The 17,730-nt window shown below is 35.6% G+C and overlaps 2 protein-coding genes across 3 annotated transcripts in view; one reads left to right on the forward strand and one right to left on the reverse strand.

Annotated features, from left to right (window-relative positions):
• Positions 1-17,730, forward strand: part of LOC142353108 (MAP kinase-activated protein kinase 2-like) — a 256,806-nt gene that overhangs the window by 120,091 nt on the left and 118,985 nt on the right. The gene's annotated exons all lie outside the window — the stretch shown is intronic.
• The window catches only part of LOC142353115 (sodium/hydrogen exchanger 9-like), a 62,020-nt gene that overhangs the window by 39,162 nt on the left and 5,128 nt on the right, over positions 1-17,730 (reverse strand). Inside the window, exons 2-7 of the mRNA XM_075405323.1 lie at positions 7,008-7,198; positions 6,669-6,746; positions 6,511-6,587; positions 6,391-6,446; positions 1,560-1,707; positions 394-489 (exon numbers count right to left, since the gene is read on the reverse strand). Of these exons, the coding sequence (XP_075261438.1) occupies positions 394-489; positions 1,560-1,707; positions 6,391-6,446; positions 6,511-6,587; positions 6,669-6,746; positions 7,008-7,198 (646 nt within the window). The remainder of the gene's footprint in view (positions 1-393; positions 490-1,559; positions 1,708-6,390; positions 6,447-6,510; positions 6,588-6,668; positions 6,747-7,007; positions 7,199-17,730) is intronic.

Raw genomic sequence — 17,730 nt, forward strand, 5'->3', positions numbered from 1 at the left:
ACTCTTTCTGTTATAGAATACTGTAACTGTGACTTATCGTGATTGCATTTACCCAACCCACCCCAACGTGCAGCATTATATTACTTTATAGGATATATTTTAGATAGGTATTTTATTCTAGGTATTTTGGCATTCCGCGAAAAGTAGTGTCAAATTGCGTTGCATATGATAGGGTGTGCTAGGAATATTGGCCGACAGGGAAGTTAGTCGACAAGGAAAAATGAGAATTCTAGCCGACATCTTAATTCTGATTGGTTAAAATATCACTAGTTCGTCCAACCATTACAATATTGGTTCGTAATAGTCAAGTGGTTTTCAATTCTCATTTTTTGGTTGTCGCTTAAACATACTGTCGGCCAATTCGGTGATTGGCGTATAGTAGTAGATACCCACCCTTGTTGGGAAACATTGAGCAAGTTGGAGCTAACAGCGGAGGGAATATCCTCAGCTGCTCTCGTATACTTATACTCTTGGCTTCCCTCGATAGTCCTGTTCAACAGTTCAACACACTCTTAACTCAACACACGTGAAATGTTTCCTACATCACTAGTCAATACAAAGTCATACTAGTCACTCATAATAGTCAATCCTCAAATAGATCCAAGTTCATCAATCTATAGTTAATCATGTTTGAAGGCAAATTTTCAGTCTTGCTTGCGGTCAATTTTGATCATCAGATAGCAGTCTCTTCAAAATTCCTTTAATCCATGGATTTCCATCTGATAATTCCGAATTCAACTTTATTTCCAATACGAACCCATAAACGGTATCAATTACGTAGGGATTAAGTAAGCAGTCGTAGACTGAATAGAAATACCACAAGTTGAGGTCAAGGCGATCGGAAATTTTGTCTTCCTACAGAAAGTAGCTAGTATATTGTAATATCAGGAAATATATCCAGTATGCACTACCCTTTACATTGAAATATTATTCCCTTGATTTACTGTTATTACATCACAAAAATGAGATGAAAGTACCTTGTAAAGTATGAACAAATGATTGCTCGCCAGACTGAATTCCATTTCAATTCCCAACATTATCAACACCAGTTGTATTCCATCAAAGTGTGCAAAATGAAATCGACTTTATTTTGAAATGATATTTCAAGTGCCATTTTGATATAACGAATAGCACTTTTTAGCCTCACAGGGCTAAGAAGTATTCTGACCTTCCGTTGTCATAACCAACTTCGTGAATTATGCTTAAAACACGACCATGTTTAACAAACAAAATAGACACACATTTATGAGAATGATCAAGTGGGTATACAACTTCTATTAGCTAGGATCCTGTTACTCTTAAACTCACATAAGTTACTAGTGTTGTAAGGATTTCATTGAAACTTACTTCAGGGGGAAACTATTACCATAATAAAATTTTCCGAACAAGGAAACCAGCAATTAACTGGCTAAATGGCTCAACGTACAGTCTTTCAAATAAATTCATTGAATCACGTTTCAAAACACTCGTATAAAAATCTGAATTTGAAACAGAAACCATTATTAAATCAAGATTCAAAACAATCCTGTTATAAACCGATGAGTTACAGAAGTACTAACTCGGAGAGGACAATAGCGACAGCATCGTTCAGTGCACTCTCTCCAAATACGAGCGAGTAAAGATTAGGGTCAACTCCAAGATCACTGAAGAGCGCCAGGACAGTGACTGGATCAGTAGCCGAGATTATGGCTCCAAAGAACAGACACTCTGAAATGAGACAAGGCGGTGCAAGCAAAACAGTTAAGGCCGTATCTTTGAACAATTTCGCATTTATTCAACAGCGTTATATTGAAAGCTGTTTTGACAGAAATTCATTAAGTTAAATCTTCTTGCAGTCACGCCACCAACTATCTGGCAAAAACATCACTCTTAACTGAACAGGGAGGCTCGGTAATGTGCGTTCGCACATAATGTGCCGACCCCGCTCAACCACGTTTTTGACTTAATTGTCTACCAAATGAGAAAGAGAAAACTTTCAAAAATTCGTATAATATTCAAAAATATTTGGTGTATCCACTTAAAAAAATCGCTTTAAGCTGAAACCACCGTAAAAATTGAATGAAAAACTCAGTGCAGGGCAAATGATGCCTGCCATAAGAGTAACAGACCAGACGAACAACAAAATAAAAAAAAAACAAGCAATACTTACGACCAAAACTTAATGTCTATCTATTTAAAACACAGCCGGCAGATTGCCGGCATAGCTGCGAAAGAAATACACTTGTGTACCCTATAATAGAGACAGAAACAGATTGAAAAAAATATCAGAACCGCTCAAAAAACTATGAAAAACATTCAACGATAAACAAAAACTTTCTAATATTCATTCCGCAGAAACCTTTTCATTAGGGACCTTTATTGTACATTTGGGTTCCTTTGACCTTCGAAAAAATCAAAATAAACTAAGCTTCAAAGCGCAAAAGTCACTTTATTCTGTGAGCTAAGTAACGTAGGATCAAAATCTTATCACACAAATGACATAAAAACTTTTTGCTGAAGAGTGATAAATGAAGTCGAACGAAAAATGAGCGCCCGACGACGAAGCAATAAAAACATAGCAGGACAAGTCCCGATGTACAATTCAAAGAATTTTCATTGACTAAACAAAAAATTAGACCTAGAACGGACAGTGAGGGAAGTGAGAAAACCATTTCCAAAAAATCAAATCAAAAAATTAAAAAAAATTAATGTTAAAATGCCGCATGTGAACAAAAAACCACTACCGAGAAAAGGAAATTTGGTTCAAAACAAAAAAACTAGGCCTAGAATGAACTATGAATTGATTGGAAAAACCATTTTGAAAACAATCCGATCCAAAATTCGAAAACCAATAAAAACTAACGTGAAATTGCCAAATGTGAACAAAAACCACTAGCGAGAAAGCGAATTTTTGTTCGAACACCGTTTTCTCACTCTTCTTAAAATAAGATCAAAAACATTCACGCCGCAAAACCACTCGCTTTTTCGCTCCACTTCCTCTTTCGGCGTGACCAAAATGACTACTCCAATTTGACTTCAAAAATCATGAAAATGTGCGAACAGATCTTAAAAAAAGATACAATTCAAGATCCGCGCAAAATAACTCCACTTAGCTTACAACTTAGCAGCAATAAAAAAACTTAATGGAAAAGTCAACAAAAATAAGATAAAACTAAACTAAACCAATATACTTGTATTTTACTAGACAGAAAAGTTATGGGATCTGTCGTTACTGAGCATAAATAACAAGACAAAAAAGGTCAAAATTACAAAATACTTTTATACTTTCAGAAAATTGATGTCAAAGTCATGAAGACCAAAACTTTTAGACTGAAACCATTGAAAGGCGTAACTTACAGCTTCATACAAAGCCATTGAGACAAGTCATTATCCAGAATGACATACGACTACAAAAAGAATTAACACAGGCTAAAATTAAAAAGTCAATAAAAATTGTGCAAGGAAAGAGTTTAAAAGCCTCTAGAGTAATAAATTATCCATTTGAAAAATAAAATAAGTTGCGCCTTCTTTCAACGTCATTGATGTCATATGTGACTTCTCATTAATTTGCCTCATTTACATGATAATCGGACAACACGGCAAAAGAGCCACAAAACGTACAAAAAAATGAATACTCGTTGCATCAACGCCAAAAAATATTTGAAAAAAGTAGCGACAAAAACAACATTCTAATTAACTTGAAAGAGAACGCGGCCTATGTGCTGAGACTACACTAATAGTGGCAGAAAAAGATTAAAAGGCGCAAATCTCAAAACAGCTATATTTTTTGATACCAAAATTTTTTAAAACACATTAAGTCATAGCAACCATAAACTTTCAGCTACAAAACGGTACAGAGATTGACTTGTTACTTCTTAGTGAGCCCACTGGATTTATGAACAAAAAGTCTAAACGACAAGATAACGATTACACGCAACACTAAATGTCGAAGAATTTTATGCAAACGGTGTGAAAGCCAGAAAAACTATAAACTTTTTATTGAATTTATAATGAATCTTCCTTGGCCTTCATTTGCATACAAGTTTGAAATTTCAAAAATTGGGGGTTGACTTAAAGTTATTCTGGTTTGTAATTAACTTAAAACAAAGGCCAAAAAATTTCAAAAACAATTCAACGCCCCATTACCATACGAATAATTTTCGAAATGTAAATTTAACGATTAGACTAACACTAATCTCGCTATTGCTGCTTGTCTATTAAAACAAAAAACAGAGCCAAATGTTAGAAAATAGCTAGTTGGACCGACCAAAAAGTCAAAATATACTAAATAAATTATGAATTTTTTGGATACCTATCAAGTTATATTGGCGAAAAACCGTTAGATATCAACTGAAGGCATCAGATAAATTCATAGGTAGCTAATTAAAGAAGGAATCAGACACTTGATTAATTAGACTCAGTCACAAGACTACAAAATGAAAATCAAATGCTGGCAAAACAAGAGCTCTATAAAAATCTACGAAAACAATTTGTACCCTTAAAAACCATGAGCATTACTCAGAAAACAGTCCATATTCATTTGCAATCATTTGAACCTGAATAAGACCTCTTCTTAATTGAACCACCTATAAAAAGACATAGTTGACTGTAATTGCGATACAAAAATGCAAAGATGTTTTAAAAAGGACAGACTCAAAAAGCAATCAGAATCCAATTTCATCGCAAAAATCAAAGATGAGACGAAAACTGTCCTTTCAATCGATGTGCGGCTATTAAGGAACGCAGTTGCTTCAAATCATTGAATTTTACATTTTTGGCTAACGAAAATCTCTATCAAACATAGCTTATTGCTGTTTCTATTAGCTGCTCTTAAAGAACCTTCAATTAGAGTGACAAGCACCCATTTGACCGTTTCTCTTTCAATTAAAGAAAAGAAAAGTCAATTTCAGAGTGAGGCAGTCTTTTTTGAGAGTGAGGTAAGTCACGTGTGACCAAAAATTTAATCATGCGAATGAACAAAAAACTCATTCAACTAAGAGTGAAAAAGGACGTCACGCACGCAATTCAGTTGAAATTGCATGATCGAATGAACAAAAAGCAGATTTGAAGTGATTGTGACGTCATATGGTCGTAACAAAAATCTTGACGACGAAATAAAAATCCAAGGCCAATAATAGCCTCAGCTATCGCTTCGCGTCTACTGAAAATAAGAGTTATTCAATTTTTAGAAATAAATATCGATTTATATTAGCAAAAGAGAGCTAAGAAGTTAAATCTAGAGCTGTTTCTGAGGACCGGGAGTTGAAAAATTCCTCATCTGAGTAAAAACAATAACGTATCAGTAGGTTTTATATCTGCACTGCCAGTCAAAGTGGGCCACCAAATAAGCATTCTCTATGAAAAAGAAAACATACCCGGCAGATTGCCGGAAAATAGCCGCCGTTGATTCCAATAAGCATGATTGGGATTGAACGAATAGAATATATTGAAAAAAAAAGATTTTTGTACAAAAATATTTTTTAAGTCCGATTTATTTTGATGGCATTTCGTAGTTGAACATACTTCTGTTTCTCAGAGAGAGGCTACAGGGGCTACTATCATCACCAATAAGCATTAGAGGTGGTAACTAAGACTAATAGGAACGACGTTCAAATAGCGGGCATCTAAAATTGGGCTTTATGGGTTTATCCCGTTTCTATTTCTGACTTCAATTTTTTATACCGACTCTGTTCATTTTGAATTGCTTTGCTTAGCAACTGATGTTCAAATTCACTATTAGCAGAATGAGAGAAGAGATAAACTAGCCTAGAGAAGTCAAAAAGATTTCACGCAAAATGTCGAAAAAGCGGCAAAACGGTAAAGCGAAAAAAAGTTTGACGAAGTAAAAAAAAATACGAGCGCAATAATAGCCGGCTGAGAAGGCTATTAAAAATGCTGAACTTTCAAAGTTTTAGCCCTAACAGTTTATTGAAGAAATTCAGCAATTCTCTTACATCTTTAAACGTGAAACCAATGCGACCAACGTTAACAATTTTATAAAAATTTTAGCAAAAAGTGATCAATATTCATCAAAAATTACGAAAAATGTGAAGAAAACAACGGGAATTAGGCTAATGATGACAAAATTTTAAACTTCCGTAGCTCCTCCGAAAAAGCGAAAAAATCTTTTTAATCTGAGGGAACGGAAAAAACCCAAATAGCAGAGAAAAAAGAAGTCAAACTACCGCAGGTCACTATTGCCACACAGTGATAGCTGCTCAACGGTAGAAAATCGCTGTTTTAAGCTCGCAAAAGCATTCAAATGATCAGAAAATTATTTCACCCGTTAAAATTTTTATCAATCATTTTATTAATCAATAGAGACATCCCGATTTTCAAACATTTTCGCTTGGAATTTTATTGTAGTAACCAAACTTTAGGATATTTAGAAATCTCAACAGCGTGCCTTACCTGCAAAACTGAAAGTAACTGAAGATTGTAGTTGTGATACCCCGTATGTCATGGACCTGTTAAGATCACACAGTAAAAGATGTCCAAAACCAATTTTATTTTGAAAAAAAAAGTCATTACCCAACAACAAAACTGGAGACAGTGGTTCCCAGAAATGAGTACACAAGGATAGAGCCAAAGTTGCTGAAGAAATGAACCTAAAGAAAATTATAAAATTATGGTTTAATTTGCCCATCAAAAAACCATATAACGTTGGGGCCAGACAAGGAATAGCTTACTTTCTTCATACTGAAACCAGCATTGAAGATGATTGGAGGAAGAAAGACATTGAAGAAAATTTCCGGGTCAAAGGTCACCTTAAACAACAATTAGAGTCACATTTCAATTTGGAAATCGATTTAAAAAAACAGTTTATTATTTACTGCTCAGCTAACTTGTACGATACATCAATTGCAGCTTAACATAGTTCAAAACAGATTGTTCAGACGACTGAGTCAGCCAATTGATTTGCAAACAATTAAGCCATCGAACAATTTACGCATCATAGAAATACGATTTCCTCAGTACATGAGTTGACATTGTAAAACTTAGCTAATATATCGGTTTTATGCACTGACTTTATCACGTAGCGTTCCCGTAAGAGATGAGACCTCTGCTTCGATTCGATAGGACCACACGCTGAAATCGACAATGTTTAAATGCAGAGTATCAGGTGGAAGCTCCAAAGTGGTCGTGTTGAAAACGGGTGGCGAGGACTCTTCTGAGTTGGTACCTCCGCCATAACGAACCACTGCTCCAACGATTATACCTATAAAATTATCAAATACAAAGTTAAAATGACACTCAAAAAGTAACGCATCGTATCAAGTTATAAGTCACGTAAATTAAAAGTGCAGCTACCATTTCTCGAGAACAAAAATGACAGAGAAACATGTATTCCGCATCATTTCGTTTTTAAGATTCTTCAATTATATAGAAAATTCATCCTCCAATTCAAAAACATAGCCCACAAACATGGGAATAATTGCTCTCGAAATAGTGGGAGCTGTAATCTATTGCAAGCGAAGTGATCTATTCTTCTTCAGTTTTTTAGCTCTTGAACTTAATCTTCAGCTCAATACATGCACTTCAGTAAACGCAACATTGCCTAAAGTTTCAAAATTACAGCGCTGACTTTCATGAAACAACTGACAAACATACCCGGCAGATTGCCGGAAAATAGCCACCGTTGATTCCCATAACTATTGGGATTGAAAGAAAAGAAAATATCAACAAAAATTGATTTTTGTATAAAAACATTTTTAAGTGCGATTTATTTTGATGTCATTTCGTAATTGAAAATGCTCCTGTCTCTCGGTGAGTGGCTACAGGGCCTAGTATCAATAAGCATTATAGATAGTAACTAAAACTTATGAGAACAAAGTTCAAGTACCGGGCATCTAAAAATGGGCTTTATGGGTTTATCCCGTTTCTATTTCGGACTTTTGATTTCTTTATACTGACTCTCTCCATTTTGAACTGCTTTGCTGAGCAGCTGCTGTTTAAGAGGATTTTGAGCAGTATGACAGAAGAGTGAAACTAGCCTAGAGAAGTCAAAAAGATTTCACGCAAAATGTCGAAAAAGCGGCAAAATGGGTAAAGCGAAAAAAAGTTCGACGAAGTAAAAAAAAATAGGAGCGCCATAAAAGCCGGCTGAGAGGATGAGGGCGGCTATTAACAACAAACAAAAACTAAGCGTTTGAAAAAGTTTCTGGCTTCTTTTTTATTCTCCAATTTACTCTAACTTTTACTTATAAAACCAAAAAAAAATTGATCTTAAGAACCAGATCTGAGCTGGAATTTAGTAAAAACATTGAAATTGGCCCAATAAACAAATCGCGCACTGGAAGCAACGGAAGTTTTCTCTAAAAATCCACAAACCGATAAACGTTGGAAAAACTGCTCTCGAGTGATAAGGGGCGCAATTTACTTCAGTGACTGTAGCCAAGAAAAATTTTTCTTCAAGGTTGCGCAAAAATAAGCCGATGGTAGGATTCGAACCCCGACATCCTTACTCCAATTCCGTTACCTCGATGTAGGTATTCATTTACCACTTGCCTATGGGGTCCTTGTCATCGAGTCTTCAACAATTGGTTTTCTTTGAACATAAAACTTTTTCGGAATGAGAGCAATTGAAATCACTCAAAATCAAGAAGTGCGTTAAAAACTCACTTGAGAAGTCAAAGATTATTCTATAGGAAAAGCGCAAAACGCTCAAAGTAAAATTTTTCATTAAAACCAGCCGGAAAAACTCCGGAAAAGACTCGAAGAGTCGTCTTCATGAAAGAATTACCTCTTAAAGCAACCGCCACCTACTAAAGTGACGACTAAAATTCAGTAAAAAAAAAAAAAAATAGTCCATAAAACCAACTGAACTAAAAAATTACACTAATTCTGTATTGAAAATAAGCCAAAACGTTTGCACGCAATTGAAAACAACGAAGAGCGCGAGCAGCAAAATTCATTTCATGTTAGGCTCCCAAGACTTCCTATTTTTGAAAAAAAAATTGAATACTGCAAAAAATTGCCAAAATTGATCAATTTCCATTAAGCTCTCTCAATCGAACCACTAGTTTACAATATTAAAGAAAGTATCAATTGGTAATTACCTTTGTTAAGCTAGCAAAACCTCATAACCATATTATTTTGAAGAAAATCAATTGCAAACAAAATAAACTTTAAAAAAACTCGAGAAGGACAAATTATTAGTTCAAATTGATAAATTTTAATTTGAAAAAGTTTCAGAAGAATTCAAAAAAATGCAAGAAATTGGAGAATACATACATAGTGAAAAGAAAAACAAAAAACAAATTCAAAATTTCCGAATAATCAAACTAAACTAATTGAAAAATCTAATTATGAAATCAAAAATGAGGTTAAAAAATGGTTTATTGCTATTAAGCAATCAAGGTTTTAAAAAATTACATTGCCATCTTCATGTCTCAAAAAGAAGTGAGAACGGCTCAATTGAGAAAATGTAAAAGCAATTTGAAAAAAATGCTCAAAATGTGGAAAAAATTTTAACTGAAATTCAAAGAGTTATCGCTAATCGCAAAGGGTTGTTCAATTAGCAACAAAACGAACCAAAACACCAATGTTCCACCAACAGACTTTATATGTTAAGCAAACTAAAATTACAAACTAAATCTTTAGAAAATTTGGACAAAAACTGCCAAAATTGGATCAGTATGTGTAAAAGTAAATAAAAAACAAAAATACCTCAAGTCAAAAAGAGGAACCTAATTCAGAATTTATCAAAAAGACGTTGCCGTTATTACTAATTTCTTTTTGAAGACGTCTGCTCAAAGATCCACAAATGAAGAAACTAATGAAAAAGCCAAAAATGGAAAATAAATTGAGAAATATGTGCCAATTTTACACTTGAAACGCATTATTAAGCTCTTAAAAACATTCATGCGGCATTGATCACAAAGTACCCGTACAAAAATCCCAGTTAAAATTCAAAAAAACTGGGCCAAATGGACGAAAACACGGTTAGAAAATCATCTATAAGCGCCAATCTCTCAAAAACTAAATCTAAAAGTCATTCACTCAACGCAGTAGATGAACAAAATTCTCTCGCTGAGAAAATTAGTTCACATATCAGTTTTACTCACTTTCGTCATTAGGTCGAACCGCCACTTTAACAAATAGTACCTCCGGTTTTAAAAACTTAGGAAAACCAACATCACACTTCAAGTCGTAAACACGCACGTTACAATAATTGCTTCTCATTCTAGAGAAATTGAAAACAAAATTTGGCACAGAAATTGGCTCGCTAATTTCTTACGATTCCTACAATCACATGTTAATTGGACTAGGTTTTTAGTATGTGAGTAGTATACATAGCTGTGTATTAACCTCTACGTTGGGACATTACAAGTTTTAATATTGTTTCTAGATAACCAAAAATATAACCAAAAAACTCGCTGGTTTAAATTGCTTCCACTAAACCACGGTCCCACTTAGATGAGCTAATTCATTATTCCTATCAGTAGCACAATGCAGAACTGTTCAAATGAAATGCGTCGTATAGTAACGACAAAAATGGAGAAAAGCGGAATAATAAGAGTTTGTAATAACTTGAAAATAATTCACATCCCACCTCCCCTGATTAAAAACTCCTTTATTCATGTAAAGCTTCCAAACAAAGATTTTCGGCTAATTTAACCTCCAACAAATCAGATATTCAAATATTAGTTCACTTTTGCTGAATAGTTAACGATTATGCTAGAAAGGCTAGACATTTCAGCGTGCTTATCACTATCGTTTATTTTCAACTATTCATTCCGCTGAGCATTTTCAACTACTCTACAAACGGTTATTAATAATTTGTACATATAACAATTAGCTAACTTACTTTTAGATGGTCAGTACGATTAAGAGTGCTCATTTATTTAGTTCTTCGGAGATTTACTGTAATGTATCGGGTCGCATGAAAGGAAACCTTAATGCCAGCCGGAACTATAAAGCGGCGTGATGTAAGAGATTAAACAAAGACAGTCAACAACACGCCAATTCAACCGCCATATGATCAACGCTAGTTCAATTTCTGCCCTGTCCAGTGTTCATCTGGTGAATTTTATCATTGTTTATCTATTTACTTGTGTCAAGTTAGCACTTGTCGTTTGGAAGTCTTCACGGTAAACATATTTCAAAGTTTTGCTTGAAATTAACCATCATGGCTTTTGCAGATGAGTCAAGAGGCCGGGATTTCATATCGGGTTCAAGCAGTTCTATTTTATCAGGAGCAAAACATAATGGACAATGAAAACGAACCACCGCCCGAGTTTTTACCTGGAATAGCTTTGGACAGAAGAGTACACAGATAGTGATTTGAATCGTCGTTCAGAACATCTTCTGAGTCGAAAGAAAGAAGCTAGCAAAACCTCATAACCATATTATTTTAAAGAAAATCAATTGCAAACAAAATAAACTTTAAAAAAACTCGAGAAGGACAAACTCAAAAAGAATTCAGAAGAATTCAAAAAAATGCAAGAAGTTGGAGAATACATACATAGTGAAAAGACAAACAAAAAACAAATTCAAAATTTCCGAATAATCAAACTAAACTAATTGAAAAATCTAATTATGAAATCAAAAATGAGGTTAAAAATGGTTTATTGCTATTAAGCAATCAAGGTTTTAAAAAATTACATTGCCATCTTCATGTCTCAAAAAGAAGTGAGAACGGCTCAATTGAGAAAATGTAAAAGCAATTTTAAAAAAATGCTCAAAATGTGGAAAAAATTTTAACTGAAATTCAAAGAGTTATCGCTAATCGCAAAAGGTTGTTCAATTAGCAACAAAACGAACCAAAAACACCAATGTTCCACCAACAGACTTTATATGTTAAGCAAACTAAAATTACAAACGAAATCTTTAGAAAATTTGGACAAAAACCGCCAAAATTGGATCAGTATGTGTAAAAGTAAATAAAAAACAAAAATACCTCAAGTCAAAAAGAGGAACCTAATTCAGAATTTATCAAAAAGACGTTGCCGTTATTACTAATTTCTTTTTGAAGACGTCTGCTCAAAGATCCACAAATGAAGAAACTAATGAAAAAGCCAAAAATGGAAAATAAATAAAGAAATATGTGCCAATTTTACACTTGAAACGCATTATTAAGCTCTTAAAAACATTCATGCGGCATCGATCACAATTTACCCGTACAAAAATCCAAGTTAAAATTCAAAAAAACTGGGCCAAATGGACGAAAACACGGTTAGAAAATCATCTATAAGCGCCAATCTCTCAAAAACTAAATCTAAAAGTCATTCTAAACTCAACGCAGTACATGCCAAGTTGAGTTTAGAAAATCCAAGTTAAAAATCCAAGTTAAAATTCAAAAAAACTGGGCCAAATGGACGAAAACACGGTTAGAAAATCATCTATAAGCGCCAATCTCTCAAAAACTAAATCTAAAAGTCATTCTAAACTCAACGCTCTCAAAAACTAAATCTAAAAACTAAATCTAAACTCAACGCAGTACATGAACAAAATTCTCTCGCTGAGAAAATTAGTTCACATATCAGTTTTACTCACTTTCGTCATTAGGTCAAACCGCCACTTGAACAAATAGTACCTCCGGTTTTAAAAACTTAGGAAAACCAACATCGCACTTCAAGTCGTAAACACGCACGTTACAATAATTGCTTCTCATTCTAGAGAAATTAAAAACAAAATTTGGCACAGAAATTGGCTCGCTAATTTCTTACGATTCCTACAATCACATGTTAATTGGATTAGGTTTTTAGTATGTGAGTAGTATACATAGCTGTGTATTAACCTCTACGTTGGGACATTACAAGTTTTAATATTGTTTCTAGATAACCAAAAATATAACCAAAAAACTCGCTGGTTTAAATTGCTTCCACTAAACCACGGTCCCACTTACATGAGCTAATTCATTATTCCTATCAGTAGCACAATGCAGAACTGTTCAAATGAAATGCGTCGTATAGTAACGACAAAAATGGAGAAAAGCGGAATAATAAGAGTTTGTAATAACTTGAAAATAATTCACATCCCACCTCCCCTGATTAAAAACTCCTTTATTCACGTAAAGCTTCCAAACAAAGATTTTCGGCTAATTTAACCTCCAACAAATCAGATATTCAAATATTAGTTCACTTTTGCTGAATAGTTAACGATTATGCTAGAAAGGCTAGACATTTCAGCGTGCTTATCACTATCGTTTATTTTCAACTATTCATTCCGCTGAGCATTTTCAACTACTCTACAAACGGTTATTAATAATTTGTACATATAACAATTAGCTAACCTACTTTTAGATGGTCAGTCCGATTAAGAGTGCTCATTTATTTAGTTCTTCGGAGATTTACTGTAATGTATCGGGTCGCATGAAAGGAAACCTTAATGCCAGCCGGAACTATAAAGCGGCGTGATGTAAGAGATTAAACAAAGACAGTCAACAACACGCCAATTCAACCGCCATATGATCAACGCTAGTTCAATTTCTGCCCTGTCCAGTGTTCATCTGGTGAATTATATCATTGTTTATCTATTTACTTGTGTCAAGTTAGCACTTGTCGTTTGGAAGTCTTCACGGTAAACATATTTCAACGTTTTGCTTGAAATTAACCATCATGGCTTTTGCAGATGAGTCAAGAGGCCGGGATTTCATATCGGGTTCAAGCAGTTCTATTTTATCAGGAGCAAAACATAATGGACAATGAAAACGAACCACCGCCCGAGTTTTTACCTGGAATAGCTTTGGACAGAAGAGTACACAGATAGTGATTTGAATCGTCGTTCAGAACATCTTCTGAGTCGAAAGAATCAGTTCGACGCCGCTGTTACTGGTCCCCTGAAGATGAACAGTCTGACGGGGTCTGAGAACGAACGAAGATTGGAAAATGAGGAAAAGGAAAACGAGACTAACGATGATAAGTTGGTTGAGAGGAGCGACCAAGTGAGAAAGCGAGAGAAAGAGAGAAACTCAGAGAGCAAGCAGGGCATTTTTACAATGCTGCGTCCTTGAAGATGAAATATGCCAGGTGTACGCGGGTTCAGTCAAAAAAGTACCATACAGGCGCATCAAGAAAACTCGAAAATCCCTTGTGAGCAAAACAGAAAAGAACGTCACGAACATAGGCGAACCAGAAAATTGAAAAACAAATATAAGATTTGATTTTCTACTCAGTTTCTTAAATTTCGTATTCACTCTGGCTCTTAAAAGTTTTGCTTTTTTTCAGATTTTGTGAAGGTGAGTCAATAACTAAGCCTACATGCGGTACACGTAACAAAAACCTAACTTGAAAATTGTAACAGAATATTTACCCTAACTTCTGTTAAAGACGGTGTGAAAAAATTGCGCTGTGTCTAATCGGGTCTACGATTAGGAATGATAGTAGAATTCTCTTATTGATACCTAAGCTACATATGCAACACCTTATCGAGTTTTAGCTTTTATCACAAGGACTATTAATGAAAAAACTTAGGCATTCACACGCGAGCTGCCTGCGGCAAAAAACTCAGCTTTTCATTTCTATCAATAGAAAAAAAAACTTGTGCATCGGCTCATACGAAACATGTTAGAGAACTTAAAGATTTTTAACTTTTGCATATTTAGAGCATTGGTGTATACTTGTATACTGGTTCATAATCTACCTGTTAGGTAACTTATGGATTTTTAACTTGTCTATATTCAGAGCATTGGTGGAAAATAACTTGTGTATTGGATCCTAAGCACCTGCAGGTTACTTATGCGAGACTGAACTTGAACATATAAAAAGTATTGGTGAAAATTAACTTGTGTATTGGATCCTTAGAAACCTGCTGGTTACCTAACCGAGATTTAACTGGAACATATAAAGAGCATCGGTGAAAAATAAATTGTGTATTGGATCCCAAGCTAACTGCTGAATAACTTATCAAGTTTTAACTTGTACTTACTGAGTATTGGTGAAAAAAACTATATTGGATCCTAAGCTACATGCTGGTTACATAAGCGAGTTTTAGATTGGACAAATAAAGAGTTTTGGTTTTAAAAAAATGTGTATTGGATCCTAAGACAACTTCTGGTTTACTTATCAAGTTTTAACTTGGACAGAGAATTAATGAAAATTAATATGTATTGGATCTTAAGCTACCTGCTGGCTACCAATGCGAGATTTGACTTGAAAATATAAAGAGTATTGGTGAAAAATAACTTGTGTATTGGAACCCAAGCTACCTGCAGGCTACCTAAGTGATTCTTAACCCTAACATATGAGGAGTATTATTAAAAAATTAACTTGTGTATTGAACATCAGCTAACTGCTGGTTATCTAAGCGAGTTTTAACTAGGACATATAAAGATTATTGGTGAAAAAAATGTGTATTGGATCCCAAGCTACCTGCAGGCTACCTAAGCAATTTTTTACTCTAACATATAAGGAGTATCATTAGAAATTAACTTGTGGATCTTAAGCTACCTGCTGGTTACCTAAGCGAGTTTTAACTTGGACATATAAGGAGTATTGGTGAAAAATATCTTGTATTGGTTCAAAAGCTACCTCCTAGAGCAAGGTGGAAAGCAAGAAGGCAAGCGGTATGGACAGCAAACCCGGGAGAGAAGAGGAGAGCAACGAGGGAGCAGGACGGGGGACTAAAGATGGCAGTTGTGTGAGCGAGCAAAGCTGAGAGCAAGGAGGGAGCAGGGAGTCGGATAGATGGGAGCGAGGGGAAAAACGAGGCTATGGTTAGTTCAGTTGAAACTTTTTATCTTTTAAGGCAACCACTTTTCATCTAAATCTCTTTCTCATAGTCTCTGAAGAAATCATTCTTTCCCCATCACTTGTCGCTGCTCTTATTTGTACAATCAATTGTTAATGATATATACCGGTGAATTTATTATAGTCTAGTCTGGAGAAACAAGCATGGAGATGAAAAGTCTAAAGAGTAACAGGAACTGTACTCGCTTGACGCCAGTAAACTCTGCCTTCTTGACTTTGGCAACCCCAGAGATGGAAAGCGGACCTAGCTGGTTTAGAGAAACATTGCGAAAATTCAGACAACACCAGTTCACAATTTTTTTCAAGCACCACCATTTACAAATATTCACTAAGCTCATATAGACACTCAAAATTAGCTGTAGGTAAGGTAATGACAGATTGCTACTACTGCTCCAATGATCTAGGGATATAACTATGAAGTTCTCTATTGTATGTCAATAAGGAAAAACGTTTTTCTGATTCTCAAGGTCACCCCTGCAGCCTACCTAATCGATACTTAGCTTCAATCAAAAGGGCTATAGGGAGTTCAAAACTTATTCATGCATACCTGGTCTTCCTGTAGCCTACATAATCGATACTAAGCGTTTCTCAAAAGGCTTATAAGGGTTAAGAAACTTATTCAAAAATAATCCCCCTGCAGCCTAAAAGGGTCGTAGGGGGTTAGCAAACTTACCCATTTATACCTGGTCCCCTTTTGAGCCTACCAAACCGTTATTTAACGTGTTCTGAAGTGCTCAAAAGGATTTAAAAAACCATTCAATCCTAGCCTACCTAGAGCCTAGCTATTCAAGACTTAGCGTGTTCTGACGTGTTCGTAAGAGCAAGAAACACATATATTCAATCCTAGCCTATCTATTCAAGACTTAGCGTATTCTCAAGTGTACATATGGGCAAAAAAGACTTGAAAATGTAATCCTAGCCTACCTAGAGCCTAGCTATTCCAGACTTAGCGCGTTATGTAGTGCTTGTGCGCGCAAAGTCTTTAACAGCAAAGCTGTAGGTAGACTTGGATTGAATGTTTGTCTTTCTTGCCGTTTAGTCTTAAATAGCTAGGTTCTAGGTAGGCTAGAATGTTAGTCTTGTTTGCCCTTACAAGCACTACATAACGCGCTAAAATCCTAGCCTACCTATCCAAGACCCAGCGTGTTCTGGCGTGCTTATAAGGGCAAGAAAGACAAACATTCAATCCAAGTATACCTACAGATTAGCTGTTCAAGACTTTGCGCGTTATGTAGTGCCCGCAAGGGCATAAAAGACTAACATCCTTGCCTACCTACAGCCTAGCTGTTCAAGCTTAGCGTGTACTAGAGCCACTTAACGCAATAATAAGACTTTCGCTCCACTGGTAAGTGGAGCGAGACTTTTATCTCGGCATGTACGGCCAACCCAAAGGGAGACCACCACATTACCACAAGTATGAGACATAAATGGCAGATAGAATGTTAATTTTGTTAAAGTACGCTAGCACTATCAGGGTCCAGTTCAATTACTGACTGCTTCCTAACTTTCCGAGTAACATCGCTCTCATCGTCGGAGATAGTTTCATACTTGGTAGGGCCTGCCAAAATGAGGTCAGCTGTAAGATTAAAGACGCTGTTCTCATCTAAATTTGAGTCTGACCTGCGTTTTCATTCTTTCTCGGTGCATTTGGAGGGTTTTCGAGGGAAAACAGCTGAGGTAGAGCAAATGTCTAAAGACTAACATCGATCTGCTTCCTCAGCTTCATCGTGGATAAAGCACCAGGAACGGTTTTCTTGTTTGCTCAACACTTCATAACGTCAAGCAGGTCCTCTTCAAGGTCATCATCGCTGGATGCTCGTTGCTTGAGACCTGGGTCAGGAGACCAAAACACCTGAAGCTCTGATTCTGGAGTGTACAGAGTAGACGGAGGGTTTGCTCCAGGGAACACTATGCCAACACTTCGTTGTCACTCTCATCGCTCGAACCCCACTATGGGTTGCAAGTAATCTGCCTTTCAAACAATGTGCGAATGGTAGCGCTGTTATTTTGTGCTGGCAAAAGTAACGCTTGCCATGTCCTGACAACGATTTTTTATTGG

The sequence above is a fragment of the Convolutriloba macropyga genome, chromosome 14, assembly GCF_964194025.1.
Source record: "Convolutriloba macropyga chromosome 14, txConMacr16.3, whole genome shotgun sequence".
In the NCBI taxonomy this organism is placed as follows: domain Eukaryota; kingdom Metazoa; phylum Xenacoelomorpha; order Acoela; family Convolutidae; genus Convolutriloba; species Convolutriloba macropyga.